The sequence below is a fragment of the Plasmodium yoelii genome (assembly GCF_900002385.2).
Source record: "Plasmodium yoelii strain 17X genome assembly, chromosome: 12".
Lineage (NCBI taxonomy): Eukaryota > Apicomplexa > Aconoidasida > Haemosporida > Plasmodiidae > Plasmodium > Plasmodium yoelii.
The window spans coordinates 1,352,365-1,376,156 of NC_036184.2; the positions used below are offsets into that span (position 1 = coordinate 1,352,365).

Below are 23,792 nucleotides of genomic sequence, written 5' to 3' on the forward strand. Positions count from 1 at the left end.
TATTTTTTTTATTTATTTTGTGTGTTTACAACATATTTTAAGTGCAATAAATATAATGATTTTCATGTTGATTTTTTTTTTTCGCTTCCTTTTCATTTTTTCCCTTAACTGCTATTAAAGAAGAATTATGCATTATTAATTTCCCATATATATTTTCTTTTTATTTTTACATTTATTTTATATTTTTTTTTATTACATTTTCTTTATCTTTAATTTTATGGTTTTTTTTTATCTTTCCCCAATGTAATATTATATTTCATTTTGATGGTAATTAACACTTTTTATATTTTATTTTATTTTATTATTAAAAACAAAATAACAATGAGGGGGAAACTTATCACCATGCTATTTAAAAAGCATAAAAAAATATAATTAAAATAATTTTATGTATTATTTTTTTTCTTCTTTTCCTTCTCAAATTTTTTTATATCCTTTAATAAAAATGAATAGAGAAAATGCATAAAGCAAATTTGTTCAAAGATGAAACTGAAAAGGCTATTGTCCATTTTATTGTATATCTTATAGGTAAAAAAAAAAAAAAAAATCAGAAATAAGAAATAAGAAATAAGAATGAAAATATGTATACAAAAAAGACAATACAGAAAATATAAAATAAATATTTTAACATTTTATAGGCATATTACTAATATTATGTATTTATTATAATTATATAATTTTAAAATATTACTTTTATTCCTTATTTTGGGCATTTATTGTTTCTATTCCGTTACACCATATTAAAGTGAAATTGTCAGAATTTTTTAAAGAACAAATTATAAAAAAAAAAAATAAAACAAAAACATTGAGCTCAGGAAATACATATTATTGGGAATCCAGTCTAAATGATAATGATAAAAAATTAAAAAAAATAAATATAAATTTAAGTAATGTGAAAAATACTACTAATTGGAGTGACATATATTTTTTAAAGGAAAATAATAAACAACAAATAGACACATTATATGATGGTAGTAGTTATGAAATTAAAGAAATAAATAAATATGACAATTTAAGTGATAAAAATACATTAAATAGTGACATAAAAAAAGATTCAATTTCTCAATATGAAGAACAAGGGAAAAAAAACAATTTAATTAGTAGAATAAAACATTTTTTTTATAATATCATAAATAATATAAGAAAAGAGTTAGATATATATCATTATATTTTTTTTTTGATTATTAAGCCTATATGGAAAGAAAAAAAAAATGATAATATTAATAGTAGTTTTGAAAATTATGAAAATAGGAATGGTAGTGAAATATATTTTTTAATTCTACACAGACTTACATTTTTTTATATTTTAAAAAGAATACTTCAGAAATATAAAGAATTTTTATTTTCAATTGCCTTTTTTATTATCATCTTTTTCATTATTTATAAAATTATAAAAAACATATGGCTTAAATATTTTTATAATATATATAAAAGACAGTATGATAAATTCGCTAATAAATTATCTCTGAATTATACATATATATACAAACATTATATGAATAGTATTTTGACAATATTGATCATAATATTTTCAATATTCATATTTTCTTCTATATCATGCTTTTTTATTTTTAATTTATATCGAGAATCTGTGTTTATAATCAATTCGATTAATAACTATATATCCTCAAATTTTAAGAGTGTAAGAAAAAAAAAAAAAAAAAAAAAACAACTAGCCAATTTACACACAGTTGTTGAAATAAAACATTTTTAAAAACAAAACATGCATAGTTTCTTTATTTTATTAATTAATACACATTAATAATATGTATATTTTTTTTTTTCCTTTTTTAGTCATCCATAATTCAAACCTTTAGAGAATTTTATAAACAACGTGGAAAAAATGATATAGAAAGTCTGTACGAACTAGCCAATATCACCAAATTACCATTTTTAAATAACAGTACAATATCTTTTATATCTTCACATTTAAAAAGAGCTATAGAGATATATGAAAATGTTTATTCTTATAATTTTATCAAACACAAGGGAATTGTATTAAAGAGCTCTTGTTTGCTACTTATTCTCGAAAGGTTTATTAACATCAGAGAAAACAATCTTTTAAGTTTTAAGAAATATGTAATTTTTTTAAAAGAAAATATTAAAAAAAAAATATATGAACATGACAGGACAGATTTGTATTTAAAAAAATGTTTAATTAATGAACAAAAAAATAATAATTTTTTTTATAAATTCAAAAAATTGATTCAAGGTTTATCTAAAATATTATTTTTTTCAAATAATAATAAAATATCACATAATGAAATAGAACAACAATCAAAAAATTCTCCATTAGGTGATGGAAATTATAGTGGGCACAGTATTTTTAAGACGGTTTTTGAAAGTGTAATGGTTGAAAAAAATATGAACGTTCAGAAAAAATTAGAAAAAGAAATAAATATTTCAGAAGAAAAAACAATTTTAGATCAACCAAATGAATTGAATAAAGAAACAAAAATAAAAGAAGAAAATAGAACAAATGAAATATTAGAAAAAGAAAGTAAAGAAATTTCTATAGAAATTGATACAAGAAAAAGTAGCATGGATTTCGAAGAAATTGTAGATAAGAATGCACACACAAATAAACGTGATAAAATAAATATGGATAATGATGAAAATAATAAAAGTATTCAAAATGTAACAAAAGAATATGATTATGAGTCAAATAAAGAAAATAATTTTAAGTTTAAGGATTTTATAAATTATATAAATAATATATTTTTTTCATTAAAAAAAATAGAAGATATTGGAAAATTAACAAAATATATTATATTTAATAATAGTTATGGTTTATTAAAAATTATGATATTTTTTGTACTCATTTTTTTAAATTTTTTTATGTTCACTTTTGATGCAATTATCCAAGCAATGATATTTTTTACAGCTTTATATTATTTAACATTATCAAAAAAATCAGTATTAAATTATTTAAAAGATTTATTATTAGTTGTTGACCCATCAAGTATTTTTTTTTATAACATAACAAAAAGTTTAAAAGCCATAATTATATGTACATTAAAAAGAATATATTTTTATACAATGTATATATGGTTAATATTTTCATTTTTTCAGTTTCCAATTATTTATGTACCTACTTTAATGTGTATGATTTTATCTCTTATACCAATTATATCACCAGAAATACTAATATTAATAATAGTTTTACATTTATGGATCATACAAAAGCAAAAAATAATATCTGTTATATTGTTTATAGTGAATTTTTTTATTTATTTATATTTTACTACTACTATATATACTGAAATACCATACATACATGCATGGCTTGTTTCATTATCTTTATTTCTTTCAATTACAACCTTTGGATCAAAAGGAGTTATATTAGGACCATTTATTGCATCTATTCCTCTTATTTTACATCAAATTGCCATAAACAAAAATAATGCAGAAAATATTCAAAATATACGAAGTAAAGAAATGAAAAAACAAAAATTGAAACAAAAACAAATACGTAAGCTAAAAGAAAAATCTAAACAAAAATTGAAACAAAAAAAAAAACAACAAAATACTGTTAATAATAAAATGGATAAAAGAGGAAAATATTATGAAACTAAAAAAAATTATAAAACATCTTCAGAAATATTTAAAATTGCAAAAAAATGTTCTCAAAATTCGACTAAAAGTCAATATAAAAGTAATATATATAACAACATTCGACGAAATAATGTATCAAGTATTGATAACTCTTTATTATTTAGAAATGGAACTAAAAATAACAACTTTACGAAATTGAATTATGGTAATAAGGTGTTCCATAGTGAAAGCTTCGAGCAATACGGTGGCAGTATTGCATCTTTATTTGAAAGTAATGAAGATAACAAAAAAAAAAGACAGAAAAAGGTATTCTTGTGGAAAAATAAACTACATAAATTGTATAAAATTATTGAAATAAATAATAATGCACGCGGTAATACACGCGGTAATACACGCGGTAATACATACGACAATAATAATGATGATAATGATAATAACTCTTTACAAAGAAATGCGGAACAAAATCTATGCAAAAAAATAAGCTCAAATTCTATACATAAAAAAAAAGGTGTTATACACAAAAGTTATGAACATTGTTCATACGAAAACATGGTCAACAATTGTGATGAAAATAATAAGTTAGCTCTGTACATTTACAAACGTGATAAACAAAAAAATAAAATAAAAAATAATAAAAAGAATAATAAAAAAGAGACAAAAAATAATCTTCATTTATTATCAAAAAAAATTAATAAACATAAAATAATCACAAAAAATTCATTACAAAAAACAAAAGATTTAGTAAATATTTATAGCAAGTTTCAAAATAATTTACAACATTTTTTTTCCTACATAACAAATGATACATGATATTTTTTCATGTGATTGTGGAAATAAAATAGGAGAAAAAAATATTATCATACCCAACTATTTATTTTATATGTATTTTTTTTATATTATATATTTCGCTTTTTTTAGTCAAAATTTATGTAATTTATAAAATTTGCTTTCTTATTTCGTACAACATCAAGAATTATTAAATTAGTAAATAAAACGTCGATTGCGTTTTTATTATTATATTTTTTTTATTATTCTATATTTTTTATTATTCTATATTTTTTTTTATTATTCTTATATTTTTTTTATTCTTATATTTTTTTTATTATTATATTTTTTTTATTATTCTATATTTTTTATTATTCTATATTTTTTTTTATTATTCTTATATTTTTTTTATTCTTATATTTTTTTTATTCTTATATTTTTTTTATTATTCTTATATTTTTCATTTTGATGATATGATTGCAATTTTGTTGATTTCCTAACTTGTTTTTGTTTTAATAGTGATAACTTTTTTCATTAAAAAAAAAAATAAAAATAATAAAAAAAATAAGATAATAAAAAAAAAATAAGATAATAAAAATATAATATATTGAAATGCCGCTAATTTATAAATTTCCACTTTTTTTGCTAGCATAATTTATCATTATGCCATATAATATATACTTTCAATTTATGCATAAAAATAAATATAGCATACATATAAATTTCTTATCACTTTATTTTTTGCAATTTTTAACTTTTCATTTTTAACACCAAAGTGTGAGACATAACAAAAAACAAGTTTAAAAAAAAAAAAAAAAAAAATTTAAACATAATCAAGGAGAACCAAATTCAAAAGAGAAAAATACATCAAATATGAAAGAAAAAAAAAAAAAAAAAAATGAAGAAATTGACAACTCCCTGTTTACTGTTTCTCGTTATATTCCTGATGGAGAATTTACTGAAGATGATTTTACAAAAGTGGTAGAAAAGAAGAAGGAAGAAAATGACAAGGAGGAAAAGGAAGAAAAGGAAGAAAAAAAAAAAAAGGAAAAGAAGGAAGAAAATATTAACAAAACTAGCCAAAACAATTTTACAAATGTAAATAATTTAGATATAATTGATGAACAAGCATGGTTTAATAATTTAATCAAAAATACTGATCAACAAGATCTTAGTGAAAATTCATATGACTCAGAATATGACGAAAATATTATTATAAATTCAGATAACATTTTTAAAAATATATATCCTTTTTTTAAAACAGAAGAAGATCCTAATTATTTTCTTGAGAAAAAGGAGTTGCACACATTTATAAAACAAAACCGGTTAAATTGAACCACACACATGTATATATTAATATATGTGCTTATGTTTTTGTATTCAAATTTTTACTGTGGAATGAGTAAAATGTTTTATTCTCTTTTCTTCTCTTTCCTTATTTTTTTTTATTTTATTTCATTTATTTATTTCATTTATTTTTTTCATTTATTTATTTATTTTTGTATAAAATATGTGAAAAAATGCCATTCGCGCATATTCATGTAAATATGTATACCATGTTCATGTAAATGTGTATACCATGTTCATGTAAATATGTATTAAATTTTTTTTTTTTAAATATAAAAAATGTATATGCAACATTTGCATTGCTAATAACCAAATAGCTTCAAATTCGCTTGACAATAAAATTGTCTATAATCCTGTTGCTAGAACAGCTAGCTACTATATATTATGACATGTACATGTGGATATGTGAATAGAGTAAGAAAGAGAATAAAAAGATAATTATGAGTCCGAAGCTTGAAATAAATCATCAGGACCAAACATAATGTTTAATCCATTATCCACATATATTGTTTGTCCAGTAACTGCACTACTTTCTTTTGATAAAAGAAATGAAGCAACAGATCCAACATCAGTAGATAGTAATTTTTTTTTTAAGGGTGCATATTTTTCTGAATAATCAATTGCATAATCAATAAATGAATAATTTTGTTTATCATTTTCACCTGAACTGTTCATATTATTTTTTTGATTATTATTAAATTTATTAATAGCAGTAGCTGCTCTAGATTTAAGTGGTCCTGCACTAATAGTATTAATTCTTATGTTATATTTTCGACCTAAATAATAAGCTAAAACTCTTGTATCCGATTCTAATGCAGCTTTTGCACTTGACATACCACCACCATATCCAGGCACAACTTTTTGGCTAGCTTGATATGTTAATGAAACAATACTTCCTCCCGGATTCATAAATTTACAAAAATGTTTACATAAAGATATTAAAGAATAGGAACTTTTACTAATAGCATCTAAATATCCATCTCTACTTGTGTCTAATAAACTTTTTTGTACTTCTCTTCCATTAGCTAATGAATGCACAAGCATTGATATTTTTCCATATTTATTATAAATTAAATTAGCTACTTCTTCAATACTATAATTTTTTAAATTATTATATCTTTTATTATTTTTTGTATCTTCATCTATATCATCATAATTATCGAATCCAGCATCAAGTGGTAAAACATCAAGTATTTCCATTCGTTTTAAATTATCATTATTAATTATCATATCTTTGTCAAATTTTCCAGATTCTAAATTTTTTATAAATATGTTATAAACAGGCGGCCACACTCCAAAAATTACTTTTACATTTCTTTTGCTAAGCTCTTTAGCTATACCCCAACCATACCCATTTGAATCTCCCACTCCGGCGATGAAACAAATTTCGCTTCCACTTTCGCTTCCACTTACGCTTCCATTTTCACTTCCATTTTTTATATTCTCGATTATGTCATTTTGGCTACTTCCAACATTTATTCTTAAATTATTTTCATTTTTATTTTTTCTTAAAATTTTATTTTTCCAATAATTTTCTTTATTCATTCGTAAGGAAGGAAATGTTTTTTTTTCATATCCAGTGTTAGTGAAACATGTTATCTTCAGATAGTTAAATATTGAGATAATTAAGAAAAGTATTACCTTTTTATACATTTTTAAAATGAATATATTCAATAAAAATTCTATTAACAATATTATTGTTTGCTATTTTTGAGTTTAGCAAAAATGTGTTGCAATAACAAAAAAAGTATCTTATACCTTGCAGAACAAAGTGCAATACAACTATAAAAAATTAGGAAAATTCAAAAAAAAAAAAATATATTTTTATGAAAAAAAATGTATATTCGTACAGTTTGGTAATTATAGAAAATATATGTATGCATGTGTGTTATGAATATTTATTTTTTCTTTTTTTTTTTTTTATTTGCTTACACTTTGGATATACCTATGATCTCACAATATTTCGACTCATTATTTATACGAAATAAAAATACGAAACAATAACCATTTCTTTATATTGTTCAAATGGAATATGTTCTACAATCAAATTTGAAGCTACTATAATGCTTTATGTTTCCATCATGATTTTTTTATCGTGATTATTTTTAGCCAAATCTCCATTTTATTTTGTTATATATTTGAATTTAAACATTATACACATTAATATATGGACAGCACATGTTGGTCTCTACAAATTATTATTTGATGAGTATAAATATATATAAGAAAATATTAACATAAAAAATTATTAATATTTTTTGCACTAACCTATAATAAAATATGCAACATATGTAAAAAAGTAAATAAAAGAAAAAATTGTTGTGGCATATATACATGCATATGTATAAACAAAAATAATGTAACAGTATGAAGTATATACACATATTTATTTTATTTACAATAATATGAAAGAGAAAAATATATACTTATTACACATAATTGCACTAATCAAAAAGTGACGTACATTGTTATTTTATTTGTTTTAAATATATCAAGGTATGTTAAATTTTTTTAAAATACATTATATTTGGCTTTTATATGACAATGATAAATTTCGTGTATGTCTTTTGTTCTAATTATCATTAGTATATGCACAAAATGTAAGTATATGTTTTGTCTTATTAATATAATAACAAAAAAATAACATAAAATAACATAAAAAAATAACAAAAAAATAACATAAAAAAATAATAATACACCACCTTATTTGTATTTTTCTTCTGAACAGTACAGAAAAAAAAAAAATATGGAAGCTAAAAAAAAAAAAATTATAAACAAAGGCGTTTGTGCTCCTACAAATAAAATATCAAATATTTTGTTAAAGACAAAATATGCCGAAAAATATCCAAAAACCTTATTAGAGGAGCATGCCCAAAATTTAAATTTACAAGGCCTCCAAAATAATTTAAAGCATAACCAAGCTTATGATAATGCTATAGATTTAAAAGTAGGTGTTTAATAATTTATTTCATATTATTTTATAAATATAAAATACATGTATTTTTTTTTATTTATAATAATATCTTTTATATACTAATTATATTTATATATTGGTTTATTCTTCCAAGTTAAAAACCCTTATCAAGCATTTATATAATCTAAAATCCAAATTGGAACATGAAAAAAAAATACAAAAAGGAAATAAAAAAAATATTTTACTCAATGAAATAAATATCCAAAAGGACAAACAAATAAATATTAACAGTCATAAAAAAAAACGTCCCATAAAAAATGATGGTCTAAAAATCGCTGGGAATGTTACTCCAAATAATAAATTACATGAACAGTACATAAAGTAAAAATAATTGAATTAACTTAAAATTAAAGCCTGCATAATTATTCATAAATATGTTATATTATGTAATGTGTTATATCATAAATATGTTTTTTTTTCACGATTTTCCAATTTCAGTGGGGAGTCAGTTGAAAATGTAATTCCACAAGTAATTATCAAAAAAAAAAATTAATAAATAAGTTCGATTAGATCTATATACATATATAAAACATATATGTGTGTATAGACATAATATGTGGTTATATTTTTCGGCTTAACATTCATTTATGTACCTTAACTCCGTTGTAGCTAATAAAGGTAATCGAAATTTATAAAAACAAAAATATAGAAGAACAAAGAAGTAAAACATGTATTATTGAAAAATATGAAAATATGTTAAGGAATATTAAAAAAAGACACATAAAAGAGATCAATGAAATCAAAAATTATATACTTATGGATGTAGATTTTTTAATACAGTAAGAAAAAAAAAAAAAAAAAAAAAAAAAAATTGTATTTGGCTATTTTTTTTATTATGGCTAGTTGTATTGAAACAAATCACATAATACAAATATTTTTTTTTTCACATTTTTATATTTGAATAGAAAATACAGAAATGTATCATTTGAATTGTTACAAATTAGCAAAGATAAAGAAAATGAAAAAGTTCATGAGAAAAATAAAATTACTGAAATATGTGTTAATGCGTGTAAAAGATTCGAGGAGGATGTGAATAAAAAAGCCAAGGTTAAAATTAAAAATTTTTGAAAACTGCATATATATACATATATATATATATGTGTGTGTGTGTGTGTGTGTGAAATATAGAAATGCATAATTGTAGAATACTAAAAATTACATGATAGCCAATCTAGCATTTTTCTATTTGAATTTTCAGGATTTTGTTGAGGTACACACATCCAAAGTCAGCAAATCAATAAACAATATTAATAAGGAGAATGATAATTTACAAAAAAAAATGTAACTTTATTTAAATGTTTATTATATATTATAGGCATGGGAATATTAATTTATGTATTTTTTATTCTTTTATTTTTTATTCTTTTATTTTTTATTTTAAATGGTATGCAAATATAGTACACTCTTTCACATTTTTAGAATTCTCTTGAAAAAAAAAAATGAAGAAGAGATAAATATAAATAAAAAAAAAAGTCTTGAAATATTTCAAAATCAAATAAATGATGAGCGTGAAATTAATGAAGAACTTCGGAATCAAATTTTGTTCGAAAAGACACAACGAAATGAATTTATGAAAAATTTATATTCTAGTGTAAAAATAAAAAACACTAAAAAACACTAAAAAAATTGTATATTTAATTATGCTTAATATATTATAACTTAATAATAGTAGATATTTATTCCAATTGTGAAATTTGTGCATTTTCATCATGATATATAAATATGCTCATTTTTTTATTTGGCCCATTTATTATTCCCAATGTAGGTTGATTCTCAAATAAAAAAGTATGAAGAAAGCATTATAAAAATATTTCATGATATACTACTTGAATATAATATTAATATTGATATTTCTACATTGTCGGAAAATATAAATAAAGCCATGGATAAACGTTACAAAAACGGAAACACAAACAGTTACATTATCACCGAGGTAAAAATTATTTATTCATTAGGCTTTCTGATATGTTGTTATTTTGTTCTGCACTTGATAAGTTCGAAATTTTGCATTTTTTTGCATTTTTTGCAGAAGCATGACCAAACAAACGGAAAATATTCCTTCGCCCCGTCATAATAATAACTTAAAATAACACATTATGTTATTATTTGTTTTGTTAATTTGAATATCATTTGTAAATGGTAATTTTCCCAAAGTAATGCCATCTCATATATTATCTATATTGTCGTTGAAATATTTTGATACTAATTTATTTTTCCTCAATGATAATTATTTGGGTTATTTCGTATTTATATTTTTATTGTGATTACCCATGACTGTTTAATAATATTGTCAAATGCAATAAGAGTAACAGATGTGTAATAGTTTTATTGTTTTATATAATTTTGTTTTCAAATTTAATATACTTTTTTTGTTTTAAGTTTTTTTTCTTGAATATATTGGTAAAAAATTTGCAAAGATTAAAAAAAGTAAAGAATATAAAATTAAAATAAATATAGCTAAAATAAGAGGATATAATAAAGACTGAAATAAAATATTAAATATTCCTAAAATAATATTGCAAAATAAAAATATTGTTAAAGTATTAGAATTTATTTTATCTAAAATAGTTATATTTATTTCTTCTGTTATTATTTCCTCTATGATATAACTTAAACTAGCCATAAAAATGCTAATAGATGATATTATAAATATGTAATTAACATTACATAAAACTCGAATACTATATTTTCCATACTTGTTTAGTATCCAATGTAATATATAAAAAATAAAAGAAAAAAAAAATAGCTTTATATTTAAGTATACACTATAATATTTATCTTTTGCAAGTATTAAATCGTAAATTTTGCAAATTTGGCTGTAAATTTTGTTGCCACAAATTTCATTATTATTGTCTAACTTTTCATCTAAATTTTTTTTTTTTTTTTTTTTTTTTTTTTCACCATAATCAACAATAAATATGTTCCAAAATGAATAAGAAAATGTATACAAATTAATTGATCCTATAAGATTAAATATTCCTTCTTTATTTGCTTCGAAAAATGTATTTCTCTCCTTTTTTAATAATATATAACTATGTATATCAAATATATGTATAAATAATTCATATATAACAATTGAAATACAGCTAAAAATAAAAATTCGTTTTTTTTTATTTTTTAATATATTAAATATTATATTTGTTATGACTAATAAAAAAAATAAGGTTAAGAAAAAATTCCAGTGTATTCCATATTCTGTTATGCTATAATTATAATTAAAAAATGTTATAGCGAAAAATCGACCAATTCCCAAAATAAACAAAATAAAATATTTTATTATATATTTAAAAATATCATTATTTTGTTCTGTATATTTAACTGTCTTTTCATTTGTTGTATTATCTTTACCATGTTGTTCATTCCCACTATTTATGCCCACCTGTTTGGCTACCTGTTCGTCTGCTTTATTGGCTACCTGTTGGTTTGCTTTATTGGCTCTCTTCCTGTAGCTGTATGCACTGGTTGTTATACAGGCGCCTATTCCTAAATCCATCAGAGTGTTTCCATAGTAAGCCGATTTCTTAAAATGTTTTGGAAAAAAAAAAAAGTCTACAGCAAATATACACAAATATGTAATACACATATTTATAACTCGTGTATGTATTAAACAGTTATATGAATTATCTGATTTTCTTTTATTTTCTACAAAATAAATTTTTGAAGAGTGTGCTTGACCATTTGGTTTTAATTCATTTTCACTTTCGTTTTTACTTTCGTTTTTACTTTCATTTTTTGATTTGTGTGTAAATGGATAGAATAGGAAATAAAAAAATATATACGAGAATATCACATTAGTTATAGTAAAAAAAAAAAAAAAAAATAAGTATATAATTGAAGGTATTAAGATTATTAATAATGTCACAATAATTTCGAATTTTCTTAATTTAGGGAAAATTATAAATATATTTTTTTCTATATATATACATAATGAAAAAAATAATAATAATAAATATATATAATAAGTATTTAATACAATATCATTACTATGATTTACTTTATTTTTGATCTTGTTATATTCAATCATATTTAATTTATATATACAACTATCATTTTTTAATAAATTTAAATAGCTACTAACTTTATTTGATTTATTAATTTGTATTTTTTCAATTTCTTTAGTTTTTACATTTTCATATAAAAAATATATTTCTTTGTCATTAATAATTATATCCTTAAATTTATATATATCATCATTATTGTTTTTTGAAATGTCCACTATATTTAATTTGTCTTTTTCTTTTTTTTTTAAATATAGTTTATACTTTTGAGATAAATGAAAAAATATTTGAGAAACTTCGTGTAAATCTTTGTCATGATACAATCTTTCTATTTCATTATTATTATCATTATCATTATTATATCTAAATAAATAGTTATTATTGTTTGCATTTTTATTTATTTCATGCATGTAAAATACTGAATCTAATATATGTGCTACATTTAAAGGGCAAATAAAAAGATAACTAATTAAATTGACCCTTTTCATTATCTCTCTTCTTTTCCTTAATCAAATTAACTGCCCTTTCATTAGATCACGATACTACAGAGGATATAGATTTTTTTTTTTTTTTTTTTTTATTCAAAATTATTTTGTTTTTATAAGCATGGTATATGATCATGCTTAAAATGGTGATGAGTTTCACAGAATGTGTATATGTTCAAAAATGAAAAAAAAAAATGAAAAAAAAAAAATGAAAGATAAAAACGAAAGAAAAAGCGAAAATGCACAAACCACGATGGAACTTAAAAATAAATGAAAGCCCCAAAAACGGCGTAAAAAAATAAATAAAATAAATAAACGAAATAAAATAAAATAAAGTGACCAAACAAATACTTGTGTGCAAACGAGTTAAAAAACAAATCTTATGAAAATTAATATTTTAGAAATATTATTTTATGAAAATATTTTATTTTATGAAAATATTTTATTTTATGAAAATGTTTTATTTTATGAAAATGTTTTATTTTATCCATCCTGGGTACACTAAGTAAATGTGAATATTTTTGTAATTATATTTCGGAAATGATAATAAACAAAAATAAAAAAAAAAAAAACTTCCATACAATTTTCGCTATTTCTCTATCCCAATATTTTATAAACTTTTATTTATAGTCAGGCACATTTATCCTTATATGCTCATTTTGACTATTCGTATTTTTTTTTTTTTTTTTTTTATTTATTTGAAAAAGCGACGGCCAAGAAAAACGAAGGTGGCATTGAATTTAACGGAAAGAAATACAAGGGAATATAATCGAAGCGCTATAAAAATAAAAAATAAAAAATAAAAAATAAAAAAGTCAAAAAAATGTTAAAATGTTAAGCATGTGTAAGCGTATATCACACACGGGCATATTTCACAGTCCATATATCATACACAAAAAAATGTAGCAACGTTGGTCATGCAACACTGCTTGGTGACACTGCTTGGTGACTGCTTGGTGACAATTTGCTGATGCAGTTGCAAAATGAATTATCGTTTTTTTAATACCTTATACACTTTTCGCAATTTTATTGTTTTCGCATCTTGGTTGTAAACTGTAAGGGTAAACTAAAAAGGAAAGGGGGAAATTCGACAAAATGTGGCAAAACATAATCATGTATATATATTATCATTATCATTATCATCATTGTCATTATTGCAACTACGCAGTAATTAGCCGATGTTAAGTTTTCGATTTTCTTATTCGTGCTTACCTCTTCTTTGTTTGGATTTGGTTGAATAGTATAGTTGCACAAATATTTCTGAAAAATAAAAATAAAAATGTAAATGTAAATGTAAATAAAAATAAAAATAAAAATGCAAATGCAATGCAAATGCAAATGCAAGTATAAGTATAAATACAAATGCAAATTACCAAATGGGCCTTGCTTATTTTGTGATGATGCTTTTCAGTTCCCGTAAAAAATAAAGGCTAAAAAAAAAAAAATTGTGATATAATTTCAAAGTTAAGAATAACAGGATTGTAGTTTTTTTGTTCTCAATTTGGTTTTAGTTTTTATTTTACATTTTCAAAAGAAAACGATTTGAAAAATATCGAGGCTCGGTCTTTTTGTATATCCATAATAATTCCTACAAAAAAAGTTTAACAAGTTTATTATGAACAATATTCAAATTTTACATGTACATGCAATATATTTATAGTTACTACAAAGATCTAATATTTGTACCTCGATTGTATCCAGGGGTTTCGTGTTTTTGTAAGTACAAACACAGAAATGCCTATATAAAAAACGGGAAAAAAAATGAGAAAAAAAACGAGAAAAAAAATGAGAAAAAACGAACAATATACTAAAACATGCTCGAAAATACGGACAATTTCTATGAAATATTATTAACACACACACACACACATTGAATAATGAATTAACATATTTTTTTTTTTTTTTTACAATTTCACAATCCATTTGTGCTTTCTTTGATCTTGCCTTGCATTTGTTGCAATTTTCACAAATGTTTTCAACTATGCCCTAAAAATAAAAAATAAAAATAAAAAATAAAAATAAAAAATAAAAATAAAAAATAAAAATAAAAAATAAAAAATAAAATAATAAAAAGTGATAACATAATAAATGAGCCAATATAAAAAAGGGAGAACAAGCAACTCAACAAATGTTACAAAATTGGCAAAAATGTTACAAAATTGGTAAAATTGGTAAAATTGACAAAATTGACAAAATTGACAAAATTGACAAACTCACCACATTAGGCGTTTCAACAATGCTCAGAATTTCCTGACTTGTACATAATTTTTCTTTTAATTGATGTTCATCATTAATAATTCTTTTAATAATACGATGAACAAGAATATCTGGATATCTTCTAATAGGAGATGTAAAATGAGTATATAAAAGAAAAGACAAAGCATAATGGTATGTGCTCATATCATTATCTTTTATATATTTGTATGTATGATATTCAGCTCGAACCATTTTTTTTTTAACAAATGCACAAACAGTTTCAAAAATGCTTTTTTTTGTTTTATTTTTTTTTAAATGATTTTCTTTTTCATCTAAAAATTGTAATATATGTGCTAAACTATTAACTTTAAGATATATTCCATGTTTTTTTAATAATTCAATTATATCAGAAACATTAAGAGAGTCACTTGAATTATGGGATCTGAAAATAGATACATCTCGATATTTACTAAAATATTGACGTATTGCTACTAATTTATTAGCACTTAACATTAATTCTTCAATCATATAATTTGCAAAAGTATTTTTTTTTTTTACTATTCCTAATGGACTATACGAATTTGATAATACAAAATTTATTTTATCATTATTAAATAATAATGACCCATTTTTTCTTCTAATCATTCTTGCACCTTTAGTTATTTTATACATATCATATAACATTTTTGTAATATTGATGATTTCTTTTTGTGATAATTTATGTTTTTTATTGTTTAAATTTTTGAATATTTTTATAATTCCTTCTATTCCTTTTTTTACTTGATCATTTTCTAAAACCCTTTCATTTATTTTATTTCGGTCTGATTTTCGCATAACAATACCCCCATTTTTTTTCTTGACATTTTTTTCGTTTTCAAAGATAAAACTCGAGCTTTCCATTTCATTTCCTTTATTTTCAAAAGTTCCTAACCCCTTTTGTTTATTACTGTCATTATTAGTAGTATTGCCATGATTCTTGTCAACTATCATGTTTGTAATTGAGGAAGGAGAAACGGGCAAATCTTTTTCGCTACCTGAATCTGCATCTGCATCTACAACACTTGAATTCTTTTTTTTGGAATAAAAATGTAGATTTAAAAACCTTTTATAAAGGCTATTACTTTTTTTCTCATTATTATTGCTATCTTTTTTTTTCATCGTTTCTTTATCATTATTATTATTATTATTATCACAGTTTGCCGATTTTTTATCCAAATTTTTTTTTTTCTTTTCATTAAAATAAAATAAATTAGTATCATCATTACTACTACTATTTTTTACAAGTCTATTCTCATTTTCTATTTTAGAAAAATTACTTACAATACTACCCACTTTTCTAACATCAATAGGATCTTGTGAAATTTTATCAGATTGTTCATAATTTGCGTTTCTCAAAAAAAATGCATCTTTTTCATCTTTTTTCAATTTATTTATTATTTTTTTTAATTGTACGTAACCACTAACAATTGAATGTACTTCTTCATAAGTAAATTTTACTTTACTTTCTATTACTGTTTCTTTAATAAAAAAAGTATTATGATCAATTTTTCCAGAATTATCCATGTAAAAAAATACTGATAAACATAAACGATTATTTATAGGATCCAAACTACATAAATTTTCACTCAATATTCTTGATAACATTGGAAAACAAGTATGTGTTAAATAAATTGTCATGGCTCTATTTCGAGCATCTATATCAAGTGATGTATTTTCTTTAACAAAAAATGATACATCAGTTATATGTACACCTACTTCATATAAATTATATTTTCTCCATTGTTCAGAATTCATACCTTGAATTATATCATCTATTGTTATATATTTTTTACATTTTGGACAATAATTATCAGAATCTTTATATAATTCTGATCCAATATCTTTATTTCGATTTTGCTTGAAAATATAAGCATATTTATTTTTTCCTTTTCCTTTTTTACCATCATTATTACTCTCGTTATTTGAGCTATTAGATAAACATTCAATATTTTTACTATGCATAGATGTGTTATAAAATTTCAAATTTTTACTAATTGTATTTATTTTACCAATCTCAAAATTTTCTTCATTCATTCCGATATCATTTATACTACTTTGGCTAGTATCATAATTCCATCGATTTGTTGTATTTGGAAAAAATTCACTATTTTCAATTTTTTTAACACCATTAAATTGAGTGCTAATCTTATTTGTGTTCCAATTTTTATTTACAGTATTATCTAAATAAGAGAAATCACTTTTTCCATCTTTAACAAAAATATCAAAATCATTTTTTTTATCAAAAAAATCATCATTTTCACTTTCGTTACTATTATTATTATCATCTTCATGATCCGATGAAATGTCCAAAAATGATCTTTCAAATTTTTCTTTGTAAATATTTTTTTCTTTATTATTTATATTCTTATGTTTTTCTTCTTGTATATTATTATATTTTTTTTTTTTATTAAAACGAGTGTAATCATCGAAACTGTCTTCATTGCTACTAGAATCGTTATTAAAAATAGTTATATTTCTAATTTGGTTGCAATCATTATCCATTATCATTTTGTCAAATTTGTTATGATTAAGATTAATAAATTTCTTATTTTTTTTACAATTATCATATATTATTGTTTCTATATCCGTATCGGATTCTATGTCCATATTTTTCGACCTCCTTTCTGCTCTTTTTTTTGCTTCTTTTTTCGACCCCTTTTCTGCTTTCTTCATCTTTTTTCCCTTATTCGAATTTTCCCTGTTTTTCCTTTTTAACATTTTTTCATCTCCCTTACTAGCATAGCAATCTTCAAATTTAGTAAAGCCTTTTCTCTCTATGTCCAATTGTTTATATTTTCCAATTTGTTGATCTCTTGTTAAATCTGTTTCTATTCCTTCTATTCCTCTAGTTAGTTTATCATCTTCATAGTTGGCTATTTCGGATGTCTGTTGATTTTCAGTATCATTCACAATTTTTTCTTTAATAAAGTTTTGAAATTTAATATTTTCAATCTCTTTAACATATTCATTTTCTTTTAATTTAGAAAAAAAATCTTGATCATTATTTACAAAAAGAGGTAAATTTTGTTCTAAAAGTGTTTCATCAATTTCTCCATTATGACACATTAAATTGTGCATAATTTTAATATAATAATTTGAATTTGTGATAATTTTTTTATTAATTTTACAAATATTAATAGCATCGTCTAAATCTCTAGCTGTTTCTGGATCAATAGTAAATACACATTCTTTTCTTAAATCCATTCTTTTTTTTAATTCATCTGTTATTATATTTATATAATTATTTTTATTTTTTAAATCTTTTAAATATTGATCTTCTAATGCTTTTTTTAAATTAAAATTTAAACCATGATTTAATAAAATTGCATTTTGCATATTATGAAAAACATCATTTTGACCTAAAATCTCAACAATTTTTCCTTCTGGAAATTTTTCAGTAGGACTCCATTGGAATATTTTTATATATATTAGTTGATTGCTTATATCATTAACATTATATTTTTTCATAAATTCTTTAATATGACTATTTTGTACTTGAATTAATGGAATGTTTTTTTTAAATGGAATAGCTACATTATATTTTTTATCTTTTACCTTATTTCGAAATATACATACATATTGTTTAGTTGATCCGTAATGTTCTTCAATATATACAACTTTTCCAATACTTTTATCAGGTTTAACTAAATTATTCACTCTATTTGGATTCTTTAATTTTATAACAACAGCATCCCCATCAATTGCTCTATTCAAATCTTCTTTTGATTCGATGTGAATTTTTCCTTCTTCGTGATCGATATACCCATAGTCTAATCTGCGGATATGTATTATGCCCTGCGAGTGGTAAAAGAAAAAAAAAAAAAAAAAAAAAAAAAAGTATAAACAGTATAAGAAGTATAAGCAGTATAAACAGTATAAGCAGTATAAACAGTATAAGCAGTATAAGCAGTATAAGCAGTATAAGCAGTATAAGCAGTATAAGCAGTATAAGCAGTATAAGCAGTATAAGCAGTATAAGCAGTATAAGCAGTATAAGCAGTATAAGCAGTATAAACAGTATGACCGATGCACTGACGCCTTATAATAAAACAAACTTAAAAGCACATACCCGAATATATTTCTTGCTAATGATACCCTTGATAGCTTTTTCTTGAGTTATGTATTCATCATATATACACATTTGCCTATTCAATAATTTCGTTTTCTCTTCATTTGATCCAACATCAATAAAGCTGTAGTCACTATTTTTTAGTTTATCTTTAGATTTTTTTTTTTTTTTTTTTTTTTTTTTTATTAGTACATCACTTTGAGTATGATATCCTTTTTCTTTAGCGATTTCTTCTGTTTCATTATCGACTTTTTCTTTAGCAGATTCTTCTTTTTTCTTTTCCTTCTTCTTTTCTTTTTTCATTTGTTCCTTTTTAATTTTTTTTTTCTCTTCACGTGATTCTTTTTTCTTCTTTTTTATATCTTCTTTTCTTTTCCTTTTCCATTCTTTTTTTTTTTTTTTCCCTTTTTCTTTTGTCTTTTTATGTTTTTTTTCGATAGTAACATTTTTTCCTTGTTCATTTTCACTCTCATTTATTATTTCAACTTTGGTAATATTTTGATCCATGTGTATACTTTTAACTACATTTGAAAATTGTTCATTCATATCATAAATTGCATCATATATATTATAATTGTATACTACACTATCACCACTTTCTGTTGAATTTCCACTTATTTTGTCCTTTTCCTCATCTAAAATATATTCATTATTATAAACTAATTTTTCCTTTGTTTCTTTGGATTCTTTTTTATTTTTTGTTTTATTTTTACTTTTCTTTTCTTTTCCCTTTTCCTTGTCTATCTCTATACTTTTTTTCAAATTTAAATCTTCATCCTGATTAATTTTATCATATTTTATTTCGCTAATCTTAACACTTGCCGCAGTAGTATTATCACTACTTACCTTGTTAGTAAATAATATTGGTTCTAATTTTTTACTATCATTAATCATTTCTAATGTTTGACATATTTCTAAGTTAGTTTTTTCTTTTGCTAAATTTATTATTTTATTTGTAAGTTGACTACATAAATCGGCTTTATTACAATTTTCATAATAATTATATAAATTTCCTTTTTTATCTTTTTTTTCTAATACATCTTTTTTTATATTTTCAACAGATTTGGATTTGTTCGAATTATCAGAATTCGATTTTTTTCCTTTTACATTTTGATCACAATAGTTCATGTATTCTTGAAAATAATTTATTCTTATTTTTTTATCATTTTCATTTTTAAATAAAAATTCGTTATCTTCACTTTTACTCATTTCATTATCTTCTCTTTTAATACTATCATCTAAACTATACATAGTTTCTGTTTTCATATAAAAATTTAAGCTATCTAAAATACCACCTCCTTTTTTATTTCCTATTTTATTTTTATCTAATTCGATTTTTCTATCATGTTCTATTAAATTATTTCTTTCTAATAATTTCTTAGAATCATCATATTTATTTTTTTTTTGTAAATTAATTTTACCATCTTGTAAGCATAATAATTCATTAGGAATTATAGCTTTTTTATTTCCATCATTGTTTATAATTTCTATGTCTTTTATTTCTTTATTTCCTTTTTTTGATTTTTTTTTTTTTCTCTTTTTTATTACATCTTTTAATTCGTTAAGTTCAATCATATCAGATTGAGATACAGATATATTTATTCCCGATACATTATTATTATTATCATTTTCTTGATTTTTTAATTTTTTATTATCATTATTTAATGTACATATAGATTTATCATTTTCTTTTTTACTATATTTTTTATCATCCATAATTATAAAAAGTTTTTCAAATTCGATGTTAATAATATTTAAAATATGATTTAATTTCTCTTTACCATTTTCATTTATATTTTTTTCAAAATCTTTATCATAATTTATTAATTTAATAAATTTATGTGCATTTTCTTTAAATTTTTCTAATTCACTTTTTCCTTTTACATTAGAATTTTTTTCTGTAAAATTGGAGATTAAAAGCTTTTCGATTTTCAAACTTGTATCCTTATTTTCTTTTCCTATTAATATATTGTCTTGAGAAGAACTATTATATTTATTCATTTCTTTTTTGTCATTTATCATGATATTATTATTCACATCTTTAACATTTTTAGAAGTATTATTTTTCACCGATTTTGTCTTTTCTTCTAATTTAATATTATTTTGATTTATTGAAACTTCTTCAATCGGATTTTGAGACCAAACATGACTATCTTCTGTTTTGTACATTATTTCATTTGAAATTCCTTCTACATTTTTGTTAATATTATCTTTATTTTTATTTCCATATTTCAACATGTCTATATTTATATTCGAATTATTATTAAATTGTAATAATAATTTAATATTACTTCCAATTGATTCAATAGATTTTTTTAAGACACTAATTTCTAAATCTCTCTTTTTAAATTTATTATCTATAATTTTCAAAATTTCTAAACTACTATAATTATTTTTCATTTCTTCTTTTTCATCAAATGATGAATTGGTTACACTTGAACAAATATCTGTTTTTTTTTTCTTATTAGTATTCAATTTTTTTAGATTACACAAAATGGTATCCTCATTTTTTTTTTCTTTTAATTCATATGTTTCGTCTTCTTTTTTGCTTTTCTCTTTTGTATCTTTATTTTCATCTCCTTTGCCTTTTTTTATTTTTTTTTTATTTTTTTTACCTTTATTATCCTCTTTCTTCATCACATTTTCATCATCAGAAGATTGGTTCATATATTTGTACAAAATTTGCTTAACAAATATATCCATAGTTTTATATTTTTTATAAGCATTTGTGTTTTCATCATTTTTTTTTAGCAAATATGTACATAATACTTCTATACATTTTAGATATTCAAATTGAGTTATTTCAAACTCTTTATGAAAATGTTCTTTACTAAAATCTTCAGGTAATATTTTACAGATTTGTACTAAAGCACTTTCAATGGTTTTTATTTTTTGTCTAGAAAAAACATAATCCCTAAATGATTCAACTTTTTTATTAGTAATAATAGTACTCTCTAAATTGTTAATATCAACATTTTTAACTAGAAACGATTCTACAGTAAGAATATTTATTTTTTTTTTTGCTTTTCTTATGATATATCTTATCATACTTGAACTGACAAAATTTACGAATCCATTTTCAAAATATTTCCTTATAATATTCTTAATTTTATTTTTGGTTATGACAATGTTCAAAATTTTAACGAGAACTTCTGCTTCTTCATTTTCTTCTTTATTATTTTTTTTGTGTCTCTTATCATTTCCATGTTTTATAATTTCACCTTTTTCATTTTCTTCATATGTTTCATAACTTTCTGCACTTTCATCACTGCTTTTTATTCCATCTTTTACAAAAGGTAGTAATTTAGCTTTTTTTTTTTTTTTTTTTTTTATCTCATTTTCATTATGTAAAAGTTTCGAATCATTGTGTACCTCTTCATCGAGGAGACTATTTTTTCGTTTGACTTTAGTACTTTTTTTCAAGTCAGATTGATGTAATTTTTCGTCCAATGTTTGTTCAGATTCGTCATTATCATCATGTTTTCCACGATATTTTTCTCCATTTTGGAAAATTAATTCCTTCGCATTCTTAAAATCGTTAAAAATATCATTATTGATAACTGAACACAATGGTTTATCGTTTTTTAGGGTGTTCCCTTTTTCTTCCAAAAAACTTTCTGGTGATAATTTTTCATTGTGAATTCTCTTTAAAATTTGTTTTTCTTTCGCGTAAATTTTAGCGATTTTATGTTTAAAAGAGCCATAAGAAAATTCTTTAACACCCTTTTGGTTTTTTAACTTTTTATGTAACATACCTTTTTTTTTTGATTTCATACTATATAATCATTATGTTTCTTTAACTTATAAGATAAAAAAACAAAATGAAAATGAGCGAAAATAAATAAACAAAAAAATTGTAAAACAAAAACAATTGAATGCTGGTTTATTTTTATTTTCTGTTTTTTACAAAGTATCTACTTTGTGTTATGTATGTATTACTTTTTTATGATATTATTATTATTATTATTTTTTATTTAAAAAAATTGTTATTATTTTATTAATATTTTTTTATTTAAAAAAATTCAATATTTATTTTATTATTGCTACTATTATTGTTATTATTATTATTATTGTTATTATTATTATTGTTATATTATTATTGTTATATTATTATTTTTATTTTTATTATAATATATTTTTTGTATTTCCGGTGTACAAATTACAATTCATATGTTCACAACTTGTATATTATCATATTTTTCAGTATTTCACATAGCTAACTAACTATATTATTTTTTTATTATAGTAAAACATTTTTAATACGACACTGGAAAATACAGCGAGTTCTGTACAACTTGACTTGGCAACCCTCATAATAATATTTAATTATTTTGGTACTTTGTTATTTGTGTGTCCCCTTATTATAT

General features: G+C 21.7%; 6 protein-coding genes across 6 annotated transcripts; 3 read left to right on the plus strand and 3 right to left on the minus strand.

Annotated features, from left to right (window-relative positions):
* Positions 1 to 455: 455 nt before the first annotated feature.
* Positions 456 to 4,362, plus strand: PY17X_1233100 (conserved Plasmodium protein, unknown function; the record flags this gene model as incomplete). The annotated part of the gene is made up of 3 exons (XM_022956839.1): positions 456 to 525; positions 636 to 1,639; positions 1,792 to 4,362. The coding sequence occupies 3 exons, from the start codon at positions 456 to 458 to the stop codon at positions 4,360 to 4,362; spliced, it is 3,645 nt and encodes a 1,214-aa protein (XP_022812681.1).
* Positions 4,363 to 5,190: 828 nt separating this feature from the next.
* On the plus strand, positions 5,191 to 5,652 carry PY17X_1233200 (conserved Plasmodium protein, unknown function; the record flags this gene model as incomplete). Its single annotated transcript, XM_022956842.1, has 1 exon — positions 5,191 to 5,652. One exon carries the CDS (start codon positions 5,191 to 5,193, stop codon positions 5,650 to 5,652), a length of 462 nt encoding a protein of 153 aa, XP_022812682.1.
* Positions 5,653 to 6,102: 450 nt separating this feature from the next.
* PY17X_1233300 (enoyl-acyl carrier reductase) lies at positions 6,103 to 7,317 on the minus strand (the record flags this gene model as incomplete). The annotated part of the gene is made up of 1 exon (XM_718961.1): positions 6,103 to 7,317. One exon carries the CDS (start codon positions 7,315 to 7,317, stop codon positions 6,103 to 6,105), a length of 1,215 nt encoding a protein of 404 aa, XP_724054.1.
* A 1,093-nt stretch (positions 7,318 to 8,410) lies between these two features.
* On the plus strand, positions 8,411 to 10,712 carry PY17X_1233400 (conserved protein, unknown function; the record flags this gene model as incomplete). The annotated part of the gene is made up of 9 exons (XM_022956843.1): positions 8,411 to 8,611; positions 8,733 to 8,959; positions 9,077 to 9,107; positions 9,248 to 9,417; positions 9,544 to 9,685; positions 9,837 to 9,919; positions 10,058 to 10,229; positions 10,404 to 10,571; positions 10,668 to 10,712. 9 exons carry the CDS (start codon positions 8,411 to 8,413, stop codon positions 10,710 to 10,712), a joined length of 1,239 nt encoding a protein of 412 aa, XP_022812683.1.
* Positions 10,713 to 11,012: 300 nt separating this feature from the next.
* Positions 11,013 to 13,124, minus strand: PY17X_1233500 (GPI-anchored wall transfer protein 1, putative; the record flags this gene model as incomplete). The annotated part of the gene is made up of 1 exon (XM_022956844.1): positions 11,013 to 13,124. The coding sequence occupies one exon, from the start codon at positions 13,122 to 13,124 to the stop codon at positions 11,013 to 11,015; it is 2,112 nt and encodes a 703-aa protein (XP_022812684.1).
* Positions 13,125 to 13,811: 687 nt separating this feature from the next.
* Positions 13,812 to 23,199, minus strand: PY17X_1233600 (ribonuclease, putative; the record flags this gene model as incomplete). Its single annotated transcript, XM_022956845.1, has 9 exons — positions 13,812 to 13,898; positions 14,128 to 14,187; positions 14,334 to 14,381; positions 14,495 to 14,551; positions 14,645 to 14,709; positions 14,808 to 14,859; positions 15,030 to 15,107; positions 15,339 to 19,151; positions 19,426 to 23,199. The coding sequence occupies 9 exons, from the start codon at positions 23,197 to 23,199 to the stop codon at positions 13,812 to 13,814; spliced, it is 8,034 nt and encodes a 2,677-aa protein (XP_022812685.1).
* Positions 23,200 to 23,792: the final 593 nt, after the last annotated feature.